Source organism: Arachis hypogaea, chromosome 15 (assembly GCF_003086295.3).
Source record: "Arachis hypogaea cultivar Tifrunner chromosome 15, arahy.Tifrunner.gnm2.J5K5, whole genome shotgun sequence".
Lineage (NCBI taxonomy): Eukaryota > Viridiplantae > Streptophyta > Magnoliopsida > Fabales > Fabaceae > Arachis > Arachis hypogaea.
The window spans coordinates 48,619,568-48,646,212 of NC_092050.1; the positions used below are offsets into that span (position 1 = coordinate 48,619,568).

The following is a 26,645-nucleotide window of genomic DNA, read 5'->3' on the forward strand; positions in this document are numbered from 1 at the left end:
TTGGGAAGCTTTTGTTACGGAGTGAACTTGAATTTCTTTGTTTCCTTTTACTTGCAATTTCATTTTACTTTTGTCTTGGATCTTGGATTGGAGAATTGAAGAAATTCTGTTTCAATCTCAATCTTAGATCTCTCTGTTTCTTTATTTTACTGTTAATTGAATTTCATTTCCGGTTCATTGTTCTTCATCTCTTTTCTTTGCAATTTACAATTTCCTTGCCATTGTTCTTATTGGATCTAGGAAGGCATTGAGATCTAGACTTGGTTTTCTAGTCTCTGGGTCCTGAGATCTGAAATTCTCATTTCAATTCCCTGTTTACTGCCTCTTATGTTCATTTACTTTACTGCTTTGTTTCCGGTTCAATCCCAATTCCCCTTTCCTCTTCTGTTTGATGCAATTTAGTTTTTCTTTGTTTAAATTCTGCAAATCCACATCCCAATCCCCTTTACATTTCAAGCAATTTATATTTCTTGCACTTTAAGATTCCGCAATTTACATTTCTTGCACTTTAAGTTTCCGCCATTTAATTTCTTGTTCTTTAAGTTTCAGCAATTTACTTTCCCGCTCTCTTTAATTTCATGCAATTTACATTCTGCAATTCACAAATCACTCAACCAAAACTTGATTCGCTTGACTAAATCAACCACTAAGCTAAAATTGCTCAATCCTTCAATCCCTGTGGGATCGACCTCACTCCCGTGAGTTTTTATTACTTGATACGACCCGGTACACTTGCCGGTTAGTTTTGGGTGTTTTGGGAGAGATTCGTTTCTCACCAAAATATCTCATCAAGTTTTTGGCGCCGTTGCCGGGGATTGATTAGATTGACAATGATTAAGTGAGGTGGTAATCTAGATCAAGCACTTTTTCTTTATTTTTCTTTAACTTTTGATTAACCCACTAACTGTTTGAATTTTTGCTTAAGCTAACTAAAACTTCATTCTAGCAGTAGATTGAAGTATCACTGGTTTGTGTGCTCTTATGTTCTGCTTGTATGTCAGGTACACAAAGAGCCATACCCAATTTTCATGAACAAGACGAAAGAACTCTCAGGAGGTTAAGAAGAGCCGAAAGAGGGAAAAGTATTGTTGGAGAAGAAGAATCTGAGGAAGAATACCACGAGATGGAAGGAGATACATCTAATCCAGGAGAAGGAGTTAATAATCCACCACAACAGAGGAGAGTATTGGCTTCCTATACTTTTGCAAATGCTAGACATTGTGGAAGCAGCATTCTCACCCCTAATGTCAATGCAAATAACTTTGAACTGAAGCCACAACTCATCACATTGGTCCAGAATAACTGCTCATTTGGAGGAGGACCATTGGAGGATCCAAATCAACATCTATCTACCTTCTTGAGGATCTGTGACACTGTCAAATCCAATGGTGTGAATCCTGAGACTTACAAGCTTCTGCTGTTCCCGTTCTCATTAAGGGATAAGGCTGCACAATGGCTTGAAACTTTTCCCCAAGCAAGTATCACTAGTTGGGATGACTTGGTGGCTAAATTTCTAGCCAAATTCTATCCACCCCAGAGAGTCATCAGGCTGAAAACTGAGGTGCAGACATTCACACAATTAGATGCTGAATCCTTGTATGAAGCATGGGAGAGGTACAAAGCCTTAATCAGAAAGTGCCCTCCAGAGATGTTCAATGAATGGGATGTGCTGCAAAATTTCTATGAAGGCCTGACATTGAAATCTCAGGAGGCATTAGATCATTCTGCTGGAGGTTCACTACAACTAATGAAAACTGCTGAGGAAGCTCAGAATCTTGTGGACATGGTGGCCAACAATCAATATTTCTTTGCTCATCAAAGAAGCCGCCAACCATCACAAAGAAGAGGAGTAATGGAACTAGACGGAGTGGATTCAATCCTAGCTCAAAACAAGATGATGCAGCAGCAATTTCAACAACAATTTGAGCAAATGGCTAAGAGGATTGACAGTCTCCAAGTTGCAGCAGTCAACACTAGCCAGCCATCAACCACATGGGGTCAGAGTGAAGAGACTCAAGAGGAGCAACAACAAGAACAAGTCCAGTACATGCACAACCAAAATTCTGGGCCAAATGAAGTATATGGTGACACTTACAACCCTTCTTGGAAGAACCACCCAAACCTTAGGTGGGGAGACAATCACAACCAAAATCAACAACCATGGCAGAGAAACTCAAACCAAAACACTTTAAGAAACAACCAAAACCACAACCAGCAGCAAACCAACCAAAACCCCTACAGAAAACCTCAAAACAACTACTCCAACCCCAACCATTACCAATCTAATAACCAACCCACCAACCAAAATGCCTACCATCCACCATCCACATTTCACAACCCACCACAAGCATCACCTGAATCTCAAAGACTCACCAACTTGGAAACCTTGATAGACAAAATGTGGAAACACCAAGAAATGACAACCAAGAACCATGAAGCCTCCATGAAGAGCCTAGAGAGGCAAATTGGGCAAATCTCCAAACAGATTTCTGTTGAGAAATCTTCAAGCTCACTGCCAAGTGACACAATCCCAAATCCTAAGGAAGAATGCAAGGCAATACAATTGAGGAGTGGAAAAGTCTTGGTGAAAAATGAAGAAGCAACCAAGAAGCCAAAGGAAAGTAACAAGAAACAAGCTGAAGAAGAGAAAGTCAATGACAAGAAGGAGGCAGCAAGCAAGCCAACTCAGAATCAAGTTCAAGAAAAAGAAGATCAACCACAAAAATCAAGAAAGGGAAAGGAAGTAATTGAAGGACCAACTAAGGACCAAAGGCAGGGAAATAACTTCACTCCTCCCTTGCCATACCCTCAGAGGTTCAACAAAGAGATTAATGACAAGCATTTTCACAAATTCCTTGAGATTTTTAAGAAGCTGGAAATCAACATTCCCTTGGCCGAAGCACTTGAGCAAATGCCTCTATATTCCAAGTTTCTGAAGGATCTTATCAACAAGAAAAGAAGTTGGCTTGAAAGGGAAACCATATTACTCACAGAGGAATGCAGTGCTGTAATCCAACGGGGTATTCCACCAAAACTTAAGGATCCGGGAAGCTTTGTAGTCTCATGCACTATTGGCAAGATAATTCTCAACAAGGCCCTCTGTGACCTGGGTGCCAGCATCAACTTAATGCCTCTCTCAATGATGAGAAAACTTGCCATAGAAGAACTTAAACCCACCAGGATGTCGCTAGTCATGGCTGACAGATCAATCAAGTCACCTAATGGAATTGTGGAGAATCTGTTAGTAAAGATTGGGGAGTTTATCTTCCCAGCAGATTTTGTAATTTTGGATACCGAAGAAGAAGGAAACGACTCAATCATTCTGGGAAGGCCATTTCTACACACAGCAAGGGCCATCATTGATGTTGAAAAAGGAGAAATGACCTTCAGGGTCCATAATGAACAAATGATTATAAATGTGTTCAAATCAATGCAAAACGCTCCTGAGCAAGAAGATTATGTGAGAGTGGATATGATAGATAGTTTGGTGGAAGAAACTTTGGAAGAAAAGTTTCAAGAGCAAGAAGGAAATCAAGAAACAACAGAGGAACAAGTGGCTGAGACCTTTACTGAGCAATATGAAAGGCAAGATAAGAAAGAAGATGTACGAAGACAAGAATTGAAACCTTTACCCACCCATCTCAAATATGCATTCCTTGGCACATCGGAGAGCCTCCCAGTAATCATTAATTCATCCCTGTCAAAGAAGGAAGAAGGAGAACTTCTTGATGTACTCAAAGCTCACAAAGATGCTTTAGGATGGACCATTGATGATCTGAAGGGAATCAGCCCTGCAGTATGTATGCATAAGATCCTCTTGGAAGATAATTCCAAACCAGTGGTTCAACCACAAAGAAGGCTAAATCCTACAATGAAGGAAGTTGTCCAGAAGGAAGTAATGAAGTTGTGGAATGCAGGGATAATATTCCCAATATCTGACAGCCCATGGGTAAGCCCAGTTCAAGTTGTACCAAAGAAGGGAGGAATGACAGTCATCACTAATGAGAAGAATGAGTTGATCCCTACTAGAACAGTGACTGGGTGGAGAATGTGCATAGACTATAGAAGATTGAATGATGCCACCAGGAAGGATCATTTCCCTCTCCCATTCATTGATCAGATGCTGGAAAGGTTAGCCGGCCATGCCTATTACTGTTTCTTGGACGGATATTCTGGGTATAATCAAATCGTGGTAGACCCCAAGGACCAAGAGAAAACTGCCTTCACATGTCCATTTGGAGTTTTTGCGTATAGGCGGATGCCTTTTGGGCTCTGCAACGCCCCTGCCACATTTCAAAGGTGTATGCTCTCCATTTTTTCTGATATGGTCGAAAAATTTTTAGAAGTCTTCATGGATGACTTCTCTGTTTTTGGTGATAATTTCAATGCTTGCCTAAACCATTTAACTCTTGTCTTGAAACGGTGCCAAGAAACTAATTTGGTTTTAAACTGGGAGAAATGCCATTTTATGGTACCCGAAGGAATTGTTCTTGGCCATAAAGTCTCAAGAAAAGGGATAGAGGTTGATAAGGCAAAAGTTGAGATTATAGAAAAACTCCCTCCACCAATTAATGTGAAATCTGTTAGAAGTTTCTTGGGGCATGCCGGATTTTACAGAAGGTTTATCAAGGACTTTTCAAAAATAGCCAAACCTTTAAGTAATCTGTTAATGCTTGATAACCCTTTTGTTTTTGATGAAAACTGTCAGCATGCATTTGAAACTTTAAAAAATAAACTCACAACAGCACCAATAATCACACCCCCAGATTGGGGATTACCTTTTGAACTCATGTGTGATGCAAGTGACATTGCAATTGGTGCTGTACTTGGGCAAAAGAAGGGGAATTTGCATCATGTCATATATTACGCAAGTAAAGTGTTGAATGAGGCCCAAAGAAATTACACTACAACAGAAAAAGAGTTGCTAGCTGTAGTCTATGCATTTGATAAGTTTAGATCATATCTGATAGGATCGAAGGTTGTAGTTTATACTGATCATGCTGCACTTAAGTATTTGATGTCAAAACAGGATGCTAAACCAAGACTCATCAGGTGGATACTGCTTCTACAAGAATTTGACATTGAAATAAGAGATAGGAAGGGCACTGAAAACCAGGTCGCTGATCATCTGTCAAGACTACCACATGAAACAAATCAAAAAGCATCCCAGCCAATAAATGAAAGCTTCCCAGATGAGCACCTTCTGCAGATCCATCAAGCACCTTGGTTTGCTGACATAGCAAATTACAAAGTGGGAAGGAAGATACCGCAAGAATTCTCTAAGCAACAAGTGAAGAAGTTGATTAAAGAAGCAAGGAAATTTTTATGGGATGAACCCTTCTTATTCAAGAGATGCTCTGATGGAGTGATCAGGAGGTGTATTCCTGAAAGTGAAGTGAGGGACATCTTGTGGCATTGTCATGGTTCAGCTTATGGTGGACACTTTGGCCCAGAAAAAACAGCCGCAAAAATACTACAGAGTGGCTTCTATTGGCCAACTATTTTCAAGGATGCCAGAAGATATGTACACCAATGTAATGAATGCCAGAAAGCAGGAGGATTAACAAGAAGGAATGAGATGCCTCAAAATTTTATCTTGGAATTAGAATTGTTCGATCTGTGGGGAATTGATTTCATGGGGCCTTTTCCTCCTTCCTATTCTTTTAGATACATCCTGGTAGCAGTGGAATATGTCTCAAAATGGGTAGAAGCTATAGCCACAACCACCTGTGATGCACAGATCGTCCTCCAATTCCTCAAAAAGCACATCTTCACTAGGTTTGGAGTGCCCAAAAGTCTTATTAGTGATGGTGGTAGTCACTTTTGCAACAAACAAATGGAGAAACTCCTTCACAAATATGGAGTAATTCACAAAGTAGCCACACCCTACCACCCTCAGACTAACGGCCAAGCTGAACTTGCAAATAGAGAATTAAAGAAGATCCTAGAGAAAACAGTGGGAATCACAAGAAAGGATTGGGCTAGAAAGCTAGAGGATGCACTGTGGGCATATAGGACAGCTTTTAAAACTCCTATTGGCAAGTCACCCTTTCAGCTATTGTATGGCAAATCCTGCCACCTCCCTGTAGAGCTTGAACATAGAGCTTTTTGGGCCACTAAATTCCTCAACCTTGACCCCCAAGCTGCAGGAGAAAAAAGGTTGTTACAACTAAATGAACTGGATGAATTCAGACTGGAAGCTTATGAAAATGCGAAGATATACAAGGAGAAAGCTAAGAAGTGGCATGACAAGAAGATCACAAAGAAGGAATTCAAGCCTGGACAACAAGTACTCCTGTATAATTCAAGGCTTAAAATCTTCCCTGGCAAACTGAAGTCTAAGTGGACTGGCCCATACTTGGTGACAAAGATTTTTCCCTATGGGAATATTGAACTGCTAGATGAGGCAACAAAGAATCAATTCACTGTGAATGGGCACAGAGCAAAGTTGTACTTAGGAGGACAATGGGTTAAGGAAAAAGAGGTTCAACACCTACAGCCCTCTTAAAAAGAATTGAAAGATGTCAAGCTAGTGACAATAAAAGAGCGCTTGTTGGGAGGCAACCCAACCGGAGGTACTTTTCTTTCATAGTTAGTTCAATAAAAAGGTTAAATGAGTAGTATGTATTGCAAGGAGCTAAGTTTGGTGTTTCACACCAAAACATATTAAGGGAGAATGAAGGATTCTAAGTTTGGTGTTCCACCAAAATCTTACTTAAAAGCACATTCTCACTTTCTATATAAAGAGCTACCAGCTCCAAGCAATCTGACAAATCATTTAAGCATTGTCTGTTTCTAGTTTTCAATTTTATTACCTTTAGCGAAGATTTAAGCTTTCACATATGGTTATGGATAAGAAACATGGCAAGAGACTGAGTTTGGTGTTCACACACCAAAGTAAGTTCAAACGCCTACAAGAAAGTCTTGCACACTAACAAATCACATAAGGGCTTGAGAAACAAGCAACTTCCATTAACACTGCAGAAAATCAATCACTCTTATGGGAGGACTACTCACCATTAGCTGAGATGAAAGAAGAAGGAGCCACCAAGAGGTTGTATTGTCATTTAACTCCATCAGTATTGAATTGCTCAAATTTGGAAGTATGAATATGCCCATTTTAACAGAAACTGTTAGTGTAGTATGCATCAATTATGTTTTTGTAGGCTGGTTTTTTTTATGTGTTGGCTTGTGTGTTCATTTTCACTTAACAAGAAGTATGTGTTGTCCCCTGCATCTTTAAATTTAATAAAAGAACAGTTTGAATGTGAAGTGAAATGGTCTCTGTTAGTTAGAAGTGGAATAAAAGTAAGTGGTGGTGTGTGTGATTGCATTATAACTCACTTTAGTGAATAAAGAGCTAAGATATCTCCTTCTAAGTAGAGAGTGGCCTATTGTCTATGAATCTCAATTGAATAGAATTCCTTGGTTAGAAAGAAAAAAAAAAAAAAAGAAAGAAAGAACAAAGAAAGCTAAAAGGTGGCAAAACAAAAGAAAAACAAAAAGAAATAAAGCTGGACACCAATAGCTTGAACTCTGAAATATATGCCTGTGATGTTTTTGTACTAGGATCTGCTTGGATTAGTAAGCTCTTAGGAGTGCCTCAACACTTGGTGACTTGGGTTAACTAACCCGGGATCATCAGCTGAAAATCCACTATCAAGAGCAACCTAACTACAAAGCATTTAGTAGCCCAAAGAGGTGCTGGGCATCAATGTTTTAAGAAGGAATGTGAGCCAAGTGTCTATGGTGAATAATGTGTCAAGTATAAAAAGAAAATGATATTCATTCTTTCATAATATGTGACAGTTATAGTATAAAACCTCATGAAATAGCATGAATTCATACATGGTTGATTAAATCAAAGGAAGCATGAAAATCTACCCAAATTAGCTTACTTGTAGCTCAAGAAAGTGCATAATTCAATTGAAAACTAAAGAAAAAGGCTAGTGAAACTAGGCTAAGATGACTTGTCATCAATGGTGACATGTCATCACAACACCAAACTTAAACCTTGCTTGTCCCCAAGCAAGAAAAGAATCATGCATTAAAGATTGACAATCCAAGGTAAGAAGAATAGCAACTCAATGTTCATGGTTAGCTAGTTTTCTAAGCATGCTACAATCACAAAAGAGATGTAAATGATTGATACTTCTATCTAGCTCAATTTATGAAATCTTTCTCTTATATTTCTTCTTTGAAACAAGCTTTTGATTTTTCTTATTAGCTTCTCCTTTTGGTTGTTTTGCCCCATGAGTTAATAACAAAGCTACGACTTCTAAATGCTTTGTTTTTAAGTATTACCACTTGATACATAAGTACCACAAGCATTTAATTAGAGGACTTCATTAAGCTCATTTTTCTTTTCTTTTCTTGACTCTCTAATCATTGATGCTCAGAACCTTGAGCTTTGAGGGAGTGCTTTTGCACTTGAGCCTAGCCTTGACTTCTAAGTATTTTGTTTTCAAGCATTTGACTTGATACATAAACACCACAAGTACTTAACAAATAAATTGCCATTGGTACTCAAAGCCTTCAGCTTTCTCATTCTTTCCCTTTTTCTTTTCTTTCTTTAATTGTATTTGCTTCTTCAAGGTTTTCATGATTTTCAAAATATTTCAAAAAATGTCCTAGATGAAAACTTCAATTAAATAAATTCCAATGCAATTGAGCAACAATTAATCATACTAGCTTTCCAAAACTTGTATGCACATGCTAAACTCTTCTTTAATGCCTTGTTTGTTTATGATCATGATACTTTACTGCTTTGAATTCACAAAACTCAAGTTGGTAGTCATAATGTCATGGCAACATGTTATAAATCAATATTCAAGCTATGCTTTATTCATACACACATGTAAATAGAAAAGATGAAGACAATCATGCAATTTAAGTGCTGGAAACAAATGAGAGGAAAAGGAACTCTACAACCTTGTAGTTCATCTTCATTATTGTTGTCCTTTTTCCTCTATTCTTCCTCTTTCCCTTGCCAAACTCAGAATGCTTGCTCATCCTCAAGCAACAATTGGAACAATGGCTATGGGGCTAAGATGGATCATGAATGTCTTACACAATGAAATGTTAGCAGTACATGTGTTCTAAGCAAGCAAATTTAAAGATAATAATCAAGGCACAAGAGACAGAGACATTTTGATTGCATATATAAGAAGGTGTGCACGATACATGGCATAAAAGATAAGTGGCACACCAAACTTAGTGTGACACTTTCGCTTAGAATTAATGCAAGTATCTTGTAAGAATTGGAACCAAATTTTGTTGCATAGCAACACCAAACTTAGAATGCAATCATATGTCCATTTTATTTGAAATAAGACTAAATGAAACTGTTGTATCTTAAATACAATTACCAAGCCAAGAATCTTGTCATGAATAAATCTCTTTTGGTGATGTATTAACAAACACAGTTAATAAAAGAAAGCATTAAGAACACGTAAATGAATAAGATAAAGAGGAATTAAAATGTTAAACCAAAAGAGAAAAATAAAATCGCAGAGGCATTATGATTATGCAAACAAGTAGTGTTGCTTGAATAAATTGCATAGAAAAATAAGTGGCACACCAAACTTAGAATCTTGGTGTGTCACTTTCATTTTCAATTTGATGCAATCATCCAAAAAGATTGAAAACAAATTATTGCAGGGCAACACCAAACTTAGAATGTAACCATATGCCAATTTATTGAATTTAAACAAAGCAAAGAAAGAAATGTACCTACGGTCTACCTATTCTTCACTTTCTTCCTCTTCTTCCAATTTGTTAAGAGGAATGACCTCAATGGGGGAGAAGATTCAGCTATTCCCCCGTGTCTTGGTTTCCTCTCAGCAAGCTTTCTTTTGTACATGGCTTGATTGAGCTTGCTTGCTATTGGTCCAGGGGTTGGATTGCTTGTGGTTGACTTCCTCTTGAATGTTGTCCTTGGTAGCTTAGTCACAATCCTCTTCTTGGTGCTTTTGTTAATTGCCTTCACTTCCTTGAATCCAAGTCTTGGTTGCAGTGTGATTATTGGAGTTTTGTCTTCATCTTGAGCCTTTTGAATTGGTGGCTCAATGAGCTCTTCCTTCATGTACTTCTCTGCCCCACTTGAGTGTGAATTTTCTTGAATGACTTCCTCACTTTTTTGTTCCTCCACTCCTTTCTTTGCACTCAACATTTGACTTAATAGTTCTTTTATGGAGGAGGTTTGTTGTTCTTCCCAAGATTTTTTCATCTCCTCTTCATATTTTTCGATCACAGATTCGAGGGAAGTTTGTGAGGGTTGTGAATGTTCAGGTTCCTTTGTCACCTCAAGTGCAGTTTCATTTTCAACCACCTCATTCTTCATTGAAAGTTCACTTGATGCAGTAGCCTCCTCATCTTGCTCTTCCACTTTATCCTTCACATCCATCAATTGGTCTTCTTTTTCCTTGCTTCGTAGTTCTAAGTGTTTCTCTGTGTCCTCCAATTGCTCATCCGTCTCCTGAGAAATTATTTCTAGTTCTCTCCGGGATTGTTGCTCTTCCTCCACCATCCTGTTGAACATGGACTCAAGTTTTGAGAGTCTTTGGCTTGTGGAGGTTTGTGTTGAGGCATATTTAGGTGATGAAGAATTTTCAAATGTAGAAGTGGGAGGTGAGGTTGGACAATTTCTCATGTGAGTTGACTGCTCAGGATTTGCAGTTTCTTGGAAACACTCCCAGCCACCATTGGAATAATGACTTGAATCATTTTGTGGTGGAAGGAAATATTCCATATGATTTTCTTTCTCATCTTGTGTTTCTGAAGCAATTCTCCATGGATTGGAGTGCTTAGAATTTATATTTTCTTGGTGATATTCCCAGCCACCATTAGAGATTGGTGATGGTGGGCAATATCCCATAAAATTTGTTTGATCATAAGATGAGTTGAACTCCATTTGAATTTTGGAAAACACAACACCAAGGAAAATTGAAATTACTCATATCAGAAATGAGAATTTCTTAGTGAGGCAAAAACTCAAACACCTTGGTTTCAATCTAAAATAGAAAACAAAAATAAAGAAAATGCTTGATCTAGACTTCTCACCCACTTAATCATTGTTGATCTAATCAATCCCCGGCAACGGCACCAAAAACTTGATGGTGTTTTTTGTGGAAAAACGAATTTTCCAAAACACCTAAAATTCACCGGCAAGTGTACCGGGTCGCATCAAGTAGTAAAACTCACTTAGAGTGAGGTCGATCCCACAGGGATTGATGGATCAAGCAACTTTAGTGGGTGATTGGTTTAGTCAAGCTAACATTTAAGTGAAATTGGGTGAGACTTGAAGTAACAGAATGTAAATGACAAGGAATTATAAATTGCAGAAAGTAAATGTGCAGAAACTTAAAGAACAAGAAAGTAAAATAGCTGAAACTTAAATTGCAAGAAATGTAAATTGCAAGAATCTTAAATGACAAGAAATGTAAATTGCATGAAATATAAAGGGGAATGGGTGCTGGAAATTAAAATTCAACAGAAAAGTGTAAATAGCAATCAAACAGAGAAGTAAAAGATGCAAAATCATGCAACAGATCTAAACAGAAGAGTAAAATGCCTTGAAGAATTGTAAAGACAGAAAGCAATGCTTAGTTTACAGCAATTTAAAAGGATGTTGAAGATCTCAGGAGTGGAAGAGACTAGAAAACAAGTCTAGATCTCAAAACCTTCCTTGATCCAGCAGGAACAATTGCAAAATGAAAATGGAAAAGTAAATTGTAGAAGAAGAACAAGAGACGTTGCAGATGGAGAATGAAAACAGAATTTCTTCCAATCTCAATCCAAAATTTCAAAACAGACAAGAAAACTAAGAAAGAAAGCAAAATGAAAACTAAAGAGTGCAAAACTCCCTATTGGAGCTAGCCTCTTTTCTAATCGAGCTCTTCCTACAAAGATGAAAATGATGCCTTATATAGGCTTTACAAAGTGAGAATGAAAATGAAATTAAAACAAATTACAATTAAAATGAAAATCCTAATCTAGTTGATCCTTGTGCCTTTGAGTGATGATAATGGGCTTAGTTTGCTTTGGATTTGAGGAAGAGTGGGTCTAGATGGCCTTGGTTCAATTGGTGAAGAGTTGAGTTCAAAAGGAATTTTAATTGAATTTTGGCCCATGGGTGTTGCTCCCAGGGGGATGCTCAGCTCACAAGGTGAGCTGAGCATTGGGACCTTGTGCGCATGTTTTGCTCCCTGACCGTGTCACATGTTGCGCGCTCCTTCCTTGGTCCGTGTCAAATGGTTGTGGGATGCACCATGAGTAGCGCTCAGCTCTCCAAGTGAGCTGAGCATTGGAGCTTCCAAGGGGAGGTCCCAAGTTCAAGCCTTGGTGAAAGCATTTGGGGAGCAATTTTCCTTGATTTTTCATGAAGAAAAACACGACAAAGCTCTCCAAGTGAGCACAGCGCTCTCTAAGTGAGCGCTATTAGAAGCGCCTCTTTGCCTTGGAGTGAGGCTCCCTCTTCGAATCTTGGTGGTTGCACTTTGGTCTATTTTTGCTTATTTTTAGCCCTTAAAGATGCATTTCGTTCGTGCCTCAATTTCATGCTAAATATGGATTGCCATACATCGTTGGAAAGCTCTGAATGTCAGCTTTCCAAGGCAACTGGAAGCACATCAATCGGACATCTATAGCTCAAGTTATAGCCCTTTGAAGGAGGCATGGTCATGCTGTGAGCGCCCAGATTTTAACTTAGCGAAAATTTTGCTTCCAAGCTCATCTTTGCATCAGGGTAATGCTCAGCTCACTTGGAGAGCTGAGCTTTGTATGCTGATTGCCTGTTTTCCTTTTATTTGGTCATGGGCCACGCTTTTAAAAGCGTGGCCTAAAGCTCCAAAGTGTTCCCCAAAGCTCTTTTTTTTCTCCTTTTTAGCTTATTTTGTGCTTCTTTGCTTCTTTTTCTTCTTATTTCCTACATGATTTATAAAATCAAAAGATCAAAAAAATATACCAATTAAGTACAAAAGCATTCAATATTTAAGCACAAATCATTAATTTCTTGTATGAAAAAGCATAGAAAAACATGACATGGTGACATGTCATCAACAACCCCTTATCACCCTCACACAAGTGGACAGGTTGAGGTCTCTAACAGAGAACTCAAGAGGATTCTAGAAAAGACCGTTAGTACTTCAAGGAAAGATTGGGCTTGGAAGCTTGATGATGCTCTCTACGCATACCGGACGGCATTCAAGACTCCTATTGGCATGTCCCAATATCAATTGGTCTATGGCAAAACCTGTCATTTGCCAGTTGAGTAGCAGCATAGAGCATATTCAGCAACAAAGTTCCTAAACTTTGACGCCAAGGCTGCAAGAGATAGGAGGCTCCTTCAACTGAATGAGCTTGATGAATTTAGAAATTCAGCTTTTGAGAATGTCAAGCTCTATAAAGAGAAGACAAAGATGTGGCATGACAAGAAAATAGTCACTAGAGCATTTGAGCCAGGCCAGAAAGTCTTATTGTTCAACTCAAGGCTCAAGCTCTTACCTGGAAAGCTGAAGTCCCAGTGGTCCGGACCGTTTGTGATAACCAGAGTATCTTAGTTTGGTCATGTGGAGCTCCAGGAGGAGAACCCTAATAGGAGATTCACTATCAATGGCCAGAGGCTGAAGCACTATCTTGGAAGCAAGGTTGATCGTCAAAAGTCTACTCATCTGCTGACTTAGCAGAACTGACCATCAAGCTAGTGACGTTAAAGAAGTGCTTGGTGGGAGGCAACCCAACTATTCGTATCCATAGTTTACAGTTATTTTTATTTTTGAATTTTTTTATTTCATCCTAGTTTTCTATAGTTTTCCTTCTTTTTATAAGTGTTTTAGTCATGCAAGGTATTGAAAATAGGAACTGGAGAAATCAGAGGAAAGAAAAGACCACCCTAGATGGATTTGGCTTCAGGTGCCTTAGCGTTAAACGCCTAAACCTGGCGTTTAGCGCTAGGGGGCATGTAAATCGAGAATTTTGTGCTGTGAGGGTGGCGCTAAATGCCAAGTTGGGCATTTAGCGCTGAGGAGCACACAAAACAAGACATGCCCACTGTTATTGTGGTACTAAACGCGGACCTAGGCGTTTAGCACCAGTAGTCACGTATTTCGAGGAACCCTCTCTACCCCCTTAGCGCTAAGTGCAGACCTGGCCATTTAGTGCTAGAGGCACCACAAAGATGGAAGTGCTCTCTGCCTTCTTAGCGCTACACACGAAACTGGGCATTTAGCGCCAAGACCTCGTACAAAAAAATAAAAGTAAAAAAAAGCGCTAGCGGCGCTAAGCGCCGAAACTGGCGTTTAGCGCCAGCAGCGCTTGAAGGTGTATCTCGAAGGGAATAATTGAATTTGAAAAGGGAGAAGGCATGGGCCCCACCCCTCCCCCCTCATATCTCTCTTCCCACCAACCCCACCCTTCATTCCACCAATCACGTACCTTCAATTTCCGAAAATCTTTCTCCTCATAAAAACTCCCTTCTTAACCATTATTTTTTCCGCCCCCCATTCAATTTTTTTCATTCCCCATTTAACATCCCAACAAGCCCCATTAAATTAAAATCAAATCTTACCCTTCCCCATCCTTTACTCCATCTGAACCCTGTCCCGCACTCCTATATATATATATACCTTTTCACCCCCTCCCTTTTCACCACAACAAAAATTCATTCCTTTTCTTTCTTTTACCCTTTCCTATTCCAGTCCCTTCCCTTCCTCTTCCACATCCATATCATCCCTAAATTTTATTTTTTTATATTCTCCATATTTTCTACCCCCCTCCACTATTATTTTTTAAATTTTCTTCTACACCCATTACCACCATCTACTTTCTTCTTTCCTTTACTCTCTTTTTCTTTGCACGAGGATGAGCAAAATTCTTAAGTTTGGTGTGGCCATACCACTTTCCTTTCTCCTTCATTATTATTCATGGCACCCAATACAGGAGAGTCTTCCTCTAGGAAGAGGAAAGAGAAGACCCCAGTGACCGGTCCATATGACTCGACCCAGTTTAGCTCCAAGGTCCACGAGGACCATTTTCATGAGATCACTGGGCAGAAGAAGGTTATTTCAGAGGTATGGTTTAATCTCAAGTCGGACGAGTATCCAGAGATTCAGGTTGAGATCCGGAGGAGGGGCTAGGACAAACTATGCAACCCAGTTATCAAGGTTGGCCAACTGATAGTCCAAGAGTTTTATGCCTATGCTTGGGTCACATACAAATATATGAAGGGCGTAAATCCTAGCCCCAAGAACTGGCACACAATGGTTAGAGGGTTGACAAGCGGATATTTTATACGCTTTTTGGCATCATTTTCATATAGTTTTTATTATGTTTTGTTTAATTATATTTTTATAGGTTTTAGTCAAAAATTCATATTTTTGGATTCTACTTTGAGTTTGGGTGTTTTATGATGATTTCAGGTAATTTCTGGCTAAAATTGAGGAGTTTTGGCAACGTCTAATTCAAAGACACGGAAAGGACTGCAGATGTTGTCAGGATCTGACCTCCATGCACTCAAAGGAGCATTTCTAAAGCTATAGCAGTTCAAATGACACGCTCTTAATGGCTGTGGAAAGCTAACACCCAGGACTTCCTATAAATATATAATAGTCTATACTTTTCTTTGGAAAAGAAGGCCCAAAACTGGCGTTCAACGCCAGCCACCAGCCCCATTCCTGGCGTCCACCGCCCAAAAGGGAGTAGCTGGCGTCCAACGCCTATTCAGGAGTCTAAAGCTGGTGTTGGATGCCCAAAAAGGAGCACTAGCTCGTGGCTTCACTCAAGCTCAGTCCAAACACTCACCAAGTGGGCACGAAAAATGGATTTTCGCACTACAAGACTAGTTTATCTTATTTCTATAATTCTTAGTTAGCAGATTAATATAGATAGGAGGAGATCACCCTTGTTTAAGAACTTTTGATCTTCTTATTTCCCCACTTTATTTTCGAACATTATGAGTCACTAACCTCCCAAGGTTAAGGTTAGGAGCTCTGCTGATTCTTATGGATTAATAATATCACTATTATATTTCAGTCTATGCTTGCTTCAATTCTAAGATGTATCTTCGTTCTTCATCCTAATGAATTGGGAGTGTAACTTGACCGTCATCCCTATTCACATGGGTTCTTGCGAGTCCTTGATGGGATAGTACTGAACCACAAGCTTGATTATACATCTCTGAGATGACTAATCTACGGCTTCGTTGGGAACATCTCGAAACATCAGTTCAGCCGAGGTGCGGGGCGATTAGGGCCTTTGTGGTATAGGCTAGAACCAAAGAAGCAGCATTCTCTGATCCAGAAGATCCAACCTTGTCTGTGGCGTTTTGAGTAGGATCACCAAGGGAATGGACTGCTAGAGCTTCACCCTCGTTCAGATTAGATGATCGTTGACCCGACATTTAATCTGAAGCAGAGGAGATTAATGACTGCTGACCCGGCATTAATCATATACAGCCTGCCATGGAATGAATCAATAAGAAGTTGGAGTAGATGGTGAGAAAAGTTGATCCAGAACGAGGAAGCATCTCCGAAGCCTCAACTATTCTCATATTGTTGATTTCAGACCTATCTAGTAACATTTTATTTATTTATCTGTTTTATGCGTTTTCTCGTGACAACTATATTTTTCTATCCGCCTAACTAAGATCTGCAAGGTAACCATTGTTTGCTCAAACCAACAATCTCTGTGGGATCGACCCTCACTCACCTGAGGTATTACTTGGACGACCCGGTATACTTGCCAGTCTATTTGTGCGAAACGTGCAGAGTCAGTTTCATGCACCAAGTTTTTAGCGCCGTTGTCGGTGATTGTTTGGATTTGACAAACAACTGGATTATCTTGTTGCTTAGATTAGATACTTTTTACTTTTGTTTGAGTCTTTTGTTTTCTTTTTCAAAAATTTTTCAAAAATCTAACTTTTCTTTGTCTTTTATTTGAGTCTACTGTCAATTCTTAAGTTTGGCATCCTTCGTGTGTTCCTTATTTTCTTTGAATTTTCGAATTGTTCTTGAGAGTTCTTCTTGGTATTCAAGTTGTTCTTGTTTCTTTTCTTGTATTGATCTTAAAATTTTTAAGTTTGGTGTCTTTTGGTTGTTTTTCTTTTTAAATTTTCGAAAAAACTAGTGTCTTTAATCTAAAAATTTTAAGTTTAGTATCTTTTAGTTATTTTTCTCTTTCTTCATTAATTCAAAAAATCAAAAAAATATCTTTCCTATCTTTATTCAAAAAATTTTGAAAATCTTGCTTTCTTTTTTTATTTTGATTTAAAAATTTTTAAGTTTGGTGTTTTCTTGTTAATACAGTCCACTTTCAAATCTTATCTTCTCAAATCTTTTCTTTTAATTTGATTCTTTCCTATCTTATCTTTCTTTTAAATTTTAAAATTCAAAACTTTTTTTCAAATTTTTATCTTATCTTTGGTTTATCTTTCTTTAAATTTCAAATCATTATTTTATCTTATCTTAATTTCAAATTTCAAATTCAAATCTTTTTCAAATTCAAATCTTTTTCAAATCTTTCTTATCTTATCTTGTTGACTTTTTCCTTTCCAATTTTAAATTTCAAAATTTAAAATCAAATATTTTTCAAATCTTTTATTGATGAGTAGATAATTTATACCCTTTTTGGCATTATTTTTAGGTAGTTTTTAGTATATTTTAGTTACTTTTTATTATATTTTTATTAGTTTTTATTCAAAAATCACATTTCTGGGCTATACTATGAGTTTGTATATTTTTCTGTAATTTCAGGTATCTTCTAGTTGAAATTGAGAGACCTGAGCAAAAATCTGATTCAGAAGCTGAGAAAGGACTGCAGATGCTGTTGGATTCTAACCCTCCTGCACTCGAAATGGATTTACTGGAGCTACAGAAGCCCAATTAATGCGCTCTCAATCACGTTGGAAAGTAGACATCTTGGGCTTTCTAGAAATATATAATAGTCCTTACTTTGCCAGAGATTTAATGGCCCAAACTGGCGTTAAAAGCCAGCCAAAAACTTTCTGGCGTAAAACGCCAGAACTAGCATACTTTTCGGCATTAAACGCCCATTTTGGCACCCAGGGTGGCGTTTAACTCCAATATGAAGCATATGCACGTGGAAGCTTGAAAGCTCAGCCCAAACACTCACCAAGTGGGTCCCGAAAGTGGAATTTTGCACTATCTACACCTAGTTACTCATTTTCTGTAACCCTAAGTTACTAGTTTAGTATAAAAACTACTTTTAGAGATTCATTTAGCACCTCATGACATTTTACACTTCTATTGTATCTTCTACAGCATGAGACTCTAAACCCCATAGGTGGGGGTGAGGAGCTCTGCTGTGTTTCAATGGATTAATGCAATTACTACTGTTTTTTATTCAATCACGCTTGATTCTATTCTAAGATACTCACTCGTACTTCAATATAGAGAATATGATGATCCGTGACACTCATCATTATCCTCAACCTATGAACACGTGCCTGACAACCACTCCCATTCTATCTGAGCTCAATGTAGTCATTAGGCGATAGCTTGAGTGCGTATCTCTTGGGTTTCTAATCTACGGACCGAATCCAAAGGTTAGAACCTTTGTGGTATAGGCTAGAACCAATTGGTAGCATTCTTGGGATCCAAAATGTCTAAACCTTGTCTGTGGCATTCCGAGTAGGATCTGGGAAGGGATGACTGTGACGAGCTTCAAACCTGCGAATGTTGGGCACAGTGACAGTGTGCAAAAGGACAAGGGTCCTATTCCGATGCTAGTGGGAACCGACAGATGATTAGCCGTGCGGTAGCTGTACATGGTATTTTTCATCCGAGACGAGCAATCCGACAGTTGATTAGCCGTGCAGAGATCGTACCTGGTATTTTTAATCCGAGAGGATCATACAGCTTGCCATTGAATGAAGCCATGCATGTTTGGAGAAGAAGACAGTAGGAAAGCAGAGATTCAGATGACAAAGTATCGCCGGAACCTCAACCTGTTCCTCATTACTGAATCACAAGTACTATTTAATTTATGTTATTTATTTTTCATAAATACCATTACTCTTATCATTAATCTCCTGACTAAGATTTATAAAATAACCATAGCTTGCTTCAAGCCGACAATCTCCGCGGGATCGACCCTTACTCACGTAAGGTATTACTTGCACGACCCAGTGCACTTGCTAGTTAGTTGTGCAGAGTTGTGAAAAGTGTGATCACAATTTTGTGCACCAAGTTTTTGGCGCCGTTGCCGGGGATTGTTCGAGTTTGGACAACTGACGGTTCATTTTGTTGCTTAGAATAGGAAGAATTTACCTTTTTGGTTGGTTTAGAGTCACTAAGTTTGAGTCTTTTATTTTCTTTTCAAAAATCTTTCAAAAATTTTACATTTCTTTATTAATTTGTGATTTGTCTTTGAGTCTTTTATTATTGTTCTTGTTAAAATTTTTAAAAAATCCTTGTTTTATTTTTCTAAATTTCTTTTCAAAATTTTTAATAAATAATAAAAACCAATAACCTCATAATTTAGTCTTCTGTGTGAGTTTAGTTTCATGTTTTAAGTTTGGTATCAATTGCATGCTTTTATTTTTTCTCTCAATTTGCTGCACTTGCTGGTGATCTTCAAGTTGTTCTTGTTTATTTTCCTTGTTTGATCTTTAGTTTTTCTTGTTTTGTGTCTTTCCTTGTTTTTCTTGTACATTTTCGAATTATTAGTGTCCAAGGTATAAAAATTTTTAAGTTTGGTGCCCTTTGTGTTTTTATTTTCTTAAAGATTTCCAAAATTTGTTCTTGGTGTTCATCTTGATCTTCAAAGTGTTCTTCGTGTTCATCTTGACATTCAAAGTTTTCTTGTTTGTTTTCTTTGTTTTGATCTAAAAATTTTAAGTTTGGTGTCATTTTATTGTTTTTCTCTTTCCTCATTAAATTCAAAAATATCTTTTCTCTTTATTTTAATTGAATTTTTGAAATTTCCCTTTAAAAATTCAGATTTTTATTTTAAAACTTTTATCTTATCTTAGTTTTAAATTTCAAAATTCAAATATTTTTCAAAAAAAATATATCTTTTTCAAAATCTTATCTTATCTTATTTCAAATTCAAATCTCAAATTTCAATTAAATTCCAAAATTTAAAATTCAAAATTTAATTTTCAAATTTAAAAATCAAAACTTTTCAAAATTTAAATCTTTTTCAAATCTTATCTTATATTGTTCACTTTTTCAAAATTCAAAACTCAAAATTTAAAATTCAAATTTTAAATTTCAAATTTCAAATTTCAAAATTTTAAATTCAAAATATAATTTTCAAATTTAAAATTTAAATTTTAAAACTTTTTAATTTAAATTTCTTATCTTCTCTTACCTAACTTATCTTATCTTTTCTAATCTCAAATCTTAAAATCAAATCTTTTTCAAATCTTTTCTTTTTTTATTTTCCTACAAGTATCTTTAATTTTAAGATATATCTTTTTCAAAACTTCCTAATCAATTTCTCTCTCTTCATTTTTTGAAAATCCTCACCCATATCTTTTTCAAATCTTTTTAATTAATTAATTAATTTAGTTTTCAATTTTTTTTTATTTTCTTCTAATTTTCGAACTGATATTCAACTTGTTATTTATTTTATTCTATTTTATTTTCTTTTAATTTTGGTATTCAAAAAAAATTTCTACAATCCACATCATCTCCCTTTCTCCATCATGGACCTAAGTGGAAATGAACAGTCCAGAAGGACTCTGGGGTCATATGCTAACCCCACTACTACTGCATATGGGAGTAGTATCTATATACTCCCCATAAGAGCCAGCAGTTTTGAGCTAAACCCTCAGCTCATTATCATGGTGCAGCAAAATTGTCAGTACTCCGGTCTTCCACAGGAAGAACCTACTGAGTTTCTGGCACAATTCTTACAAATTGCTGACACAGTACGTGATAAGAAAGTAGATCAAGATGTCTACAAATTATTACTGTTTCCATTTGCTGTAAAAGATCAAGCTAAAAGGTGGTTAAATAACCAGCCCACAGCAAGCATAAGAACATGGAAACAGTTATCAGACATATTCCTGAATCAATATTTCCCTCCAAAAAGGATAACACAGCTAAGGTTGGACATCCAAGGCTTTAAACAAGAGGATAATGAATCTCTTTACAATGCCTGGGAGAGGTACAAAGGGATGCTAAGGAAATTTCTTTCTGAAATGTTTTCAGAGTGGGTGCAGTTAGACATCTACTACGGGCTTACAAAAAAGGCCAAGATATCTCTAGACCACTCAGCTGGTGGATCTATACACATGAGAAAGACAATTGAAGAGGCTCAAGAACTTATTGATACAGTTGCCAGAAATCAGCATCTGTACTTAAGTAGTGAGTCCTCCCTGAAAGAAGAGGCTAAAGCAGTATCCCATGAACTTAGTCCCCAAGAACAAGTTGTTGAACTCAATCAGCAATTACTCATCATAACAAAATAGTTAGCAGAATTTAAAGAGATGCTCCAAGACACTAAAAATGCTAACAAGAATATGAAAGCACAATTGAATTAGACAAGAAAGCAGCTATCTAAACAGATAACAGAGGAATGCCAAGCTGTTCAATTAAGGAGTGGGAAGACATTGAATGTATCAACTCAAGGCAGCAGAAAACCAAGAAAGGAACAACTGACAGATGATAACCAAACCACTGCCCAAAATACCTCTAAGGACAGTAAGAGCCCAGAGAGGAATGATTCTGGCGTTCAAACGCCAGAAAAGGGTGGACAGTTGGCGTTAAACGCCCAAGGGATGGCCAGTTCTAGCGTCCAAATGCTAGAAAAGGGTGGCAATCTGGCGTTAAACGCCCAGGCAGCATTCAATTCTTGCGTTCAAACACCAATAAGGGATCAGACACCTGCAAGTGCTGATAACAACCCCCTTAAGCAGGCTTCTCTAACCACTTCTGTAGGAAATAAACCTACAGCAACTAAGGTGGAAGAATATAAAGCCAAGATGCCTTATCGTCAGAAACTCCACCAAGCGGAACAGGATAAACAATTTGCCCGCTTTGCAGACTATCTCAGGACTCTTGAAATAAAGATTTCGTTTGCAGAGGCACTTGAGCAAATACCCTCCTATGCTAAGTTCATGAAAGAGATCTTAAGTCATAAGAAGGATTGGAGAGAAACTAAAAAAGTTTTCCTCACAGAAGAATACAGTGCAGTCATTCTGAAAAGCGTACCAGAGAAGCTTAAAGATCCCGAAAGCTTTATGATACCATGCACATTAGGGGGTGCTTGTACCAAGACAGCTCTATGTGATCTTGGGGCAAGTATCAACCTAATACCTGCATCCACTATCAAAAAGCTTGGTTTGACTGATGAAGTTAAACCAACCCGGATATGCCTCTAACTTGCTGATGGCTCCATTAAGATCCCATCAGGCGTAATTGAGGACACGATTGTCAAGGTTGGGCTGTTTGCCTTTCCTACTGACTTTGTAGTGCTGGAAATGGAGGAGCACAAGAGTACAGCTCTCATTCTAGGAAGACCTTTCCTAGCAACTGGATGAACCCTCATTGACGTCCAAAGAGGGGAGATAACCCTGAGAGTCAATGACGATGAGTTCAAGTTAAATGCTGTTAAAGCTATGCAACATCCAGACACACCAAAAGACTGGATGAGCGCTGATATTATTGACTCCCTGGTGGAAAAAGTCAATATGACTGAGAGTCTCGAATCAGAGCTAGAGGACATTTTTAAAGATGTTCAGCCTGATCTGGAGGAATCAAAGAAAACAGAAGAACCTCTGAAAACTCCTCAGGAAGAGAAGCCTCCTAAACCTGAGCTCAAGCCACTACTACCACCCCTGAAATATGCATTTCTGGGAGAAGATGACACTTTTCCAGTAATCATAAGCTCTACTTTAGAGCCACAGGAAGAGAAAGCACTAATTCAGGTGCTAAGGACACACAAGATATCTCTTGGGTGGTCCATTAGTGATCTTAAGGGCATTAGCCTAGCTAGATGCATGCACAAGATCCTATTGAAGGATAATGCTAAGCCAGTGGTTCAACCATAGAGGCGGCTGAATCCAGCCATGAAGGAGGTGGTGCAGAAAGAGGTCACTAAGTTACTAGAAGCTTGGATTATTTATCCTATTTCGGATAGCCCCTAGGTGAGCCTTGTCCAAATTGTCCCCAAAAAGTGAGGCATGACAGTGGTTCATAATGAAAAGAATGAACTGGTTCCTACAAGAACAGTTACAGGGTGGCGTATGTGTATTGACTAGAGAAGGCTTAATACAACCACTAGGAAGGATTATTTTCCTTTACCATTCATAGACCAAATGCTAGAGAGACTAGCAGGCCATGAATACTACTGCTTTTCGGATGGCTATTCAGGCTACAACCAAATTGCAGTAGACCCTCAAGACCAAGAGAAAACAACATTCACATGTCCATCTGGGGTGTTTGCTTACAGAAGAATGCCATTTGGCCTGTGCAATGCACCTGTAACCTTTCAGAGGTGCATGCTCTCTATTTTCTCTAATATGGTAGAAAAATTTCTGGAAGTCTTCATGGATGACTTCTCAGTATTTGGAGACTCATTCAGCTCCTGTCTTGACCATCTAGCACTTGTTCTGAAAAGGTGCCAAGAGACTAACATGGTTTTAAACTGGGAAAAATGTCACTTTATGGTGACTGAAGGAATTGTCCTTGGGCACAAAATTTCAAACAAGGGAATAGAGGTGGATCAAGCTAAGGTAGAGGTAATTGAAAAATTACAACCACCTGCCAATATTAAGGCAATCAGAAGCTTTTTGGGGAATGCAGGATTTTATAGGAGGTTTATAAAGGATTTTTCAAAAATTGCAAAACCTCTGAGCAATCTGCTCGATGCTGACACGCCATTTATCTTTGACACAGAGTGTCTGTAGGCGTTTGAGACTCTGAAAGCCAAGCTGGTCACAGCACCAGTCATTTCTGCAGTAGACTAGACATTACCATTCGAACTAATGTGTGATGCCAGTGACCACGCCATTGGTGCAGTATTGGGACAAAGGCATAACAAGCTTCTGCACGTCATTTATTATGCTAGCCGTGTTTTAAATGACACGCAGAAGAATTACACAACCACAGAAAAGGAGTTACTTGTAGTAATTTATGCCGTTGACAAGTTCAGATCCTATTTAGTGGGATTTAAAGTGATTGTGTACACTAACCATGCTGATCTAAAATATCTCCTCACAAAGCAGGATTCAAAACCCATACTCATCAGATAGGTATTACTTCTGCAAGAGTTTGATATAGAAATAAGAGACAGAAAAGGGACAGAGAACCAGGTAGCAGATCACCTGTCCCGGATAGAACCAGTAGCAGGGGCATCCCTCCTTCCTACTGAGATCTCTGAAACCTTTCTGGATGAGAAACTCTTTGCCATTTAGGAATTACCATGGTTTACAGACATTGCAAACTATAAAGCTGTGAGATTCATACCCAAAGAGTACAGTAAGCAACAAATGAAAAAATTGATTTCTGGTGTAAAGTACTACTTGTGGGATGAACCATATCTCTTTAAGAGGTGTGCAGACGGAATAATCCGTAGATGTGTGCCTAGAGAAGAGGCACAGAAGATGCTATGGCATTGCCATAGATCACAGTATGAAGGACATTTTGGAAGTGAGCGAACAGCCACCAAGGTTCTCCAATGTGGCTTCTACTGGCCTACCCTCTATAGAAACTCCCAAGAGTTTGTACGTAACTGTGACAGTTGCTAGAGAGCTAGTAACCTGCCTCACAGTTATGCCACGCCTCAGCAAGGGATCTTAGAGATTGAGTTGTTTGATGTATGGGGTATTGACTTTATGGGGCCTTTCCCACCATCATACTCAAACACTTATATTCTGGTGGCAGTAGACTATGTATCTAAATGGGTAGAGGCAATTGCAACACCCACTAATGATACTAAGATAGTGATGAAGTTCCTCCAGAAGCATATCTTCAGCAGGTTTGGTGTCCATAGGATACTGATCAATGATGGAGGCACTCATTTCTGTAATAAACAGCTTGACTCTGCTTTGGTCCGATATGGAATTAACCATAAAGTGGCAACTCCATATCATCCACAGATAAATGGGCAGGCTGAAGTCTCAAATAGAGAACTAAAACAAATCCTGGAATGGACTGTAAGTACCCGTGGAAGGGATTGGGCAAGAAGTCTGGATGATGCTCTGTGGGCATACAGAACCGCATTCAAGACTCCTATAGGGACCTCTCAATACCAGCTTGTGTATAGAAAAGCCTGTCATCTGCCAGTGGGACTGGAATACAAGGCCTACTAGGCAACCAGGTTCCTCAACCTTGATGCTAAGGTAGCTGGAGAGAAGAGATTACTCCAGTTGAATGAGCTAGAGGAATTCAGACTCAGTGCTTTCGAAAATGCTAAAATCTATAAGGAGAAAGCAAAAAGATGGCATGACAAAAGGTTGTCATCTAGAGTCTTTGAGCCAGGACAGAAGGTCCTACTGTTTAACTCTAGGCTCAGATTATTCCCTGGGAAATTGAAATCCTGGTGGAAGGGACCATATGTGATTACAAGTGTGTCACCATATGGGTATGTAGAGCTTCAGGATATTGACTCTGACAAAAAGTTCATTGTTAATGGATAGAGAGTCAAATATTATCTTGAAGGCAATGTTGAGCAAGAGTGCTCAAAACTGAGACTAAATTAAAAGCTCAGTAAAAGTCCAGCTAAAGACAGTAAAGAAGCGCTTATTGGGAGGCAACCCAATCTTATTTATCTATGTTAATTACTCTTTCATTTCATTTTCCATTGTTAGTATATGTTTTCTTTAGGTTGATGATCATGTGGAGTCATAAAAACAGCTGCAGAATTAAGGCAAAATCAAAAACATCATCAAAAACACCACACCCTGGAGGACAGGCTTACTGGAGTTTAACCGCCAGTAAGGATAGCAGAATGGGCATTTAACGCCCATGCAGGCAGCATTCTGGGTGTTAAATGCCAGAATGGGTAGCATTCTGGGTGTTTAACGCCAGAAATGGCAGCATTCTGGGTGTTTAGAAAAACACCCAGTAAATAAGGATTCCTGGCGTTTAACGCCAGCCAGGGTATCTAGCTGGGCGTTAAACGCCCAAAATGGTAGACAAGTGGGTGTTAAACGCCAGAACAGATAGCATTCTGGGCGTTTAACGCCAGGATGACACAAGGGAGGTAATTTTGTTTCCAATTTGATTTTTTTCAATTTTTCATGTTTTAATTCATAATGTTTTGCATCAAACATATTTTAAACGTTCATCTTTCAATTTCTATTTTCAGAAATTAATAATCTTTCCAATTCTTTTTAATTCTTTTTTTTCAATTCTTTTCACATCCTTCCAAAACGTTTTCAAAACTTACCTATCCTTTCAAATTCTTTTCAACTTTTTTTAATTTTTCTTGCATACAATAATAAGTTTTCAAAATTAATTGCATCATTCTTCTTCTACTCCCTTCTATCCACTTTTGCTCAAGGACGAGCAAACCTTTTAAGTTTGGTGTGGAAAAGCTCAGCTTTTTGCTTTCCATAACCACTAATGGCACCTAAGGGCAAAGAAACCTCTAGGAAGAGGAGCAACAAAGGCAAGAAAGAGACATAGAGGAGCTCAATCAATCCATAAGATCTTCAAGAGGAAGAACTAGCCGCCATC

The 26,645-nt window shown here is 38.3% G+C and overlaps 1 protein-coding gene across 1 annotated transcript in view; it reads left to right on the top strand.

Moving 5' to 3' along the window:
* LOC140179214 (uncharacterized) overlaps positions 1 to 13,559 on the top strand; it is a 29,428-nt gene extending 15,869 nt beyond the window's left edge. Inside the window, exon 5 of the mRNA XM_072217880.1 lies at positions 13,275 to 13,559. Within this exon, the coding sequence (XP_072073981.1) occupies positions 13,275 to 13,559 (285 nt within the window). The remainder of the gene's footprint in view (positions 1 to 13,274) is intronic.
* The last annotated feature ends 13,086 nt before the right edge of the window (positions 13,560 to 26,645 follow it).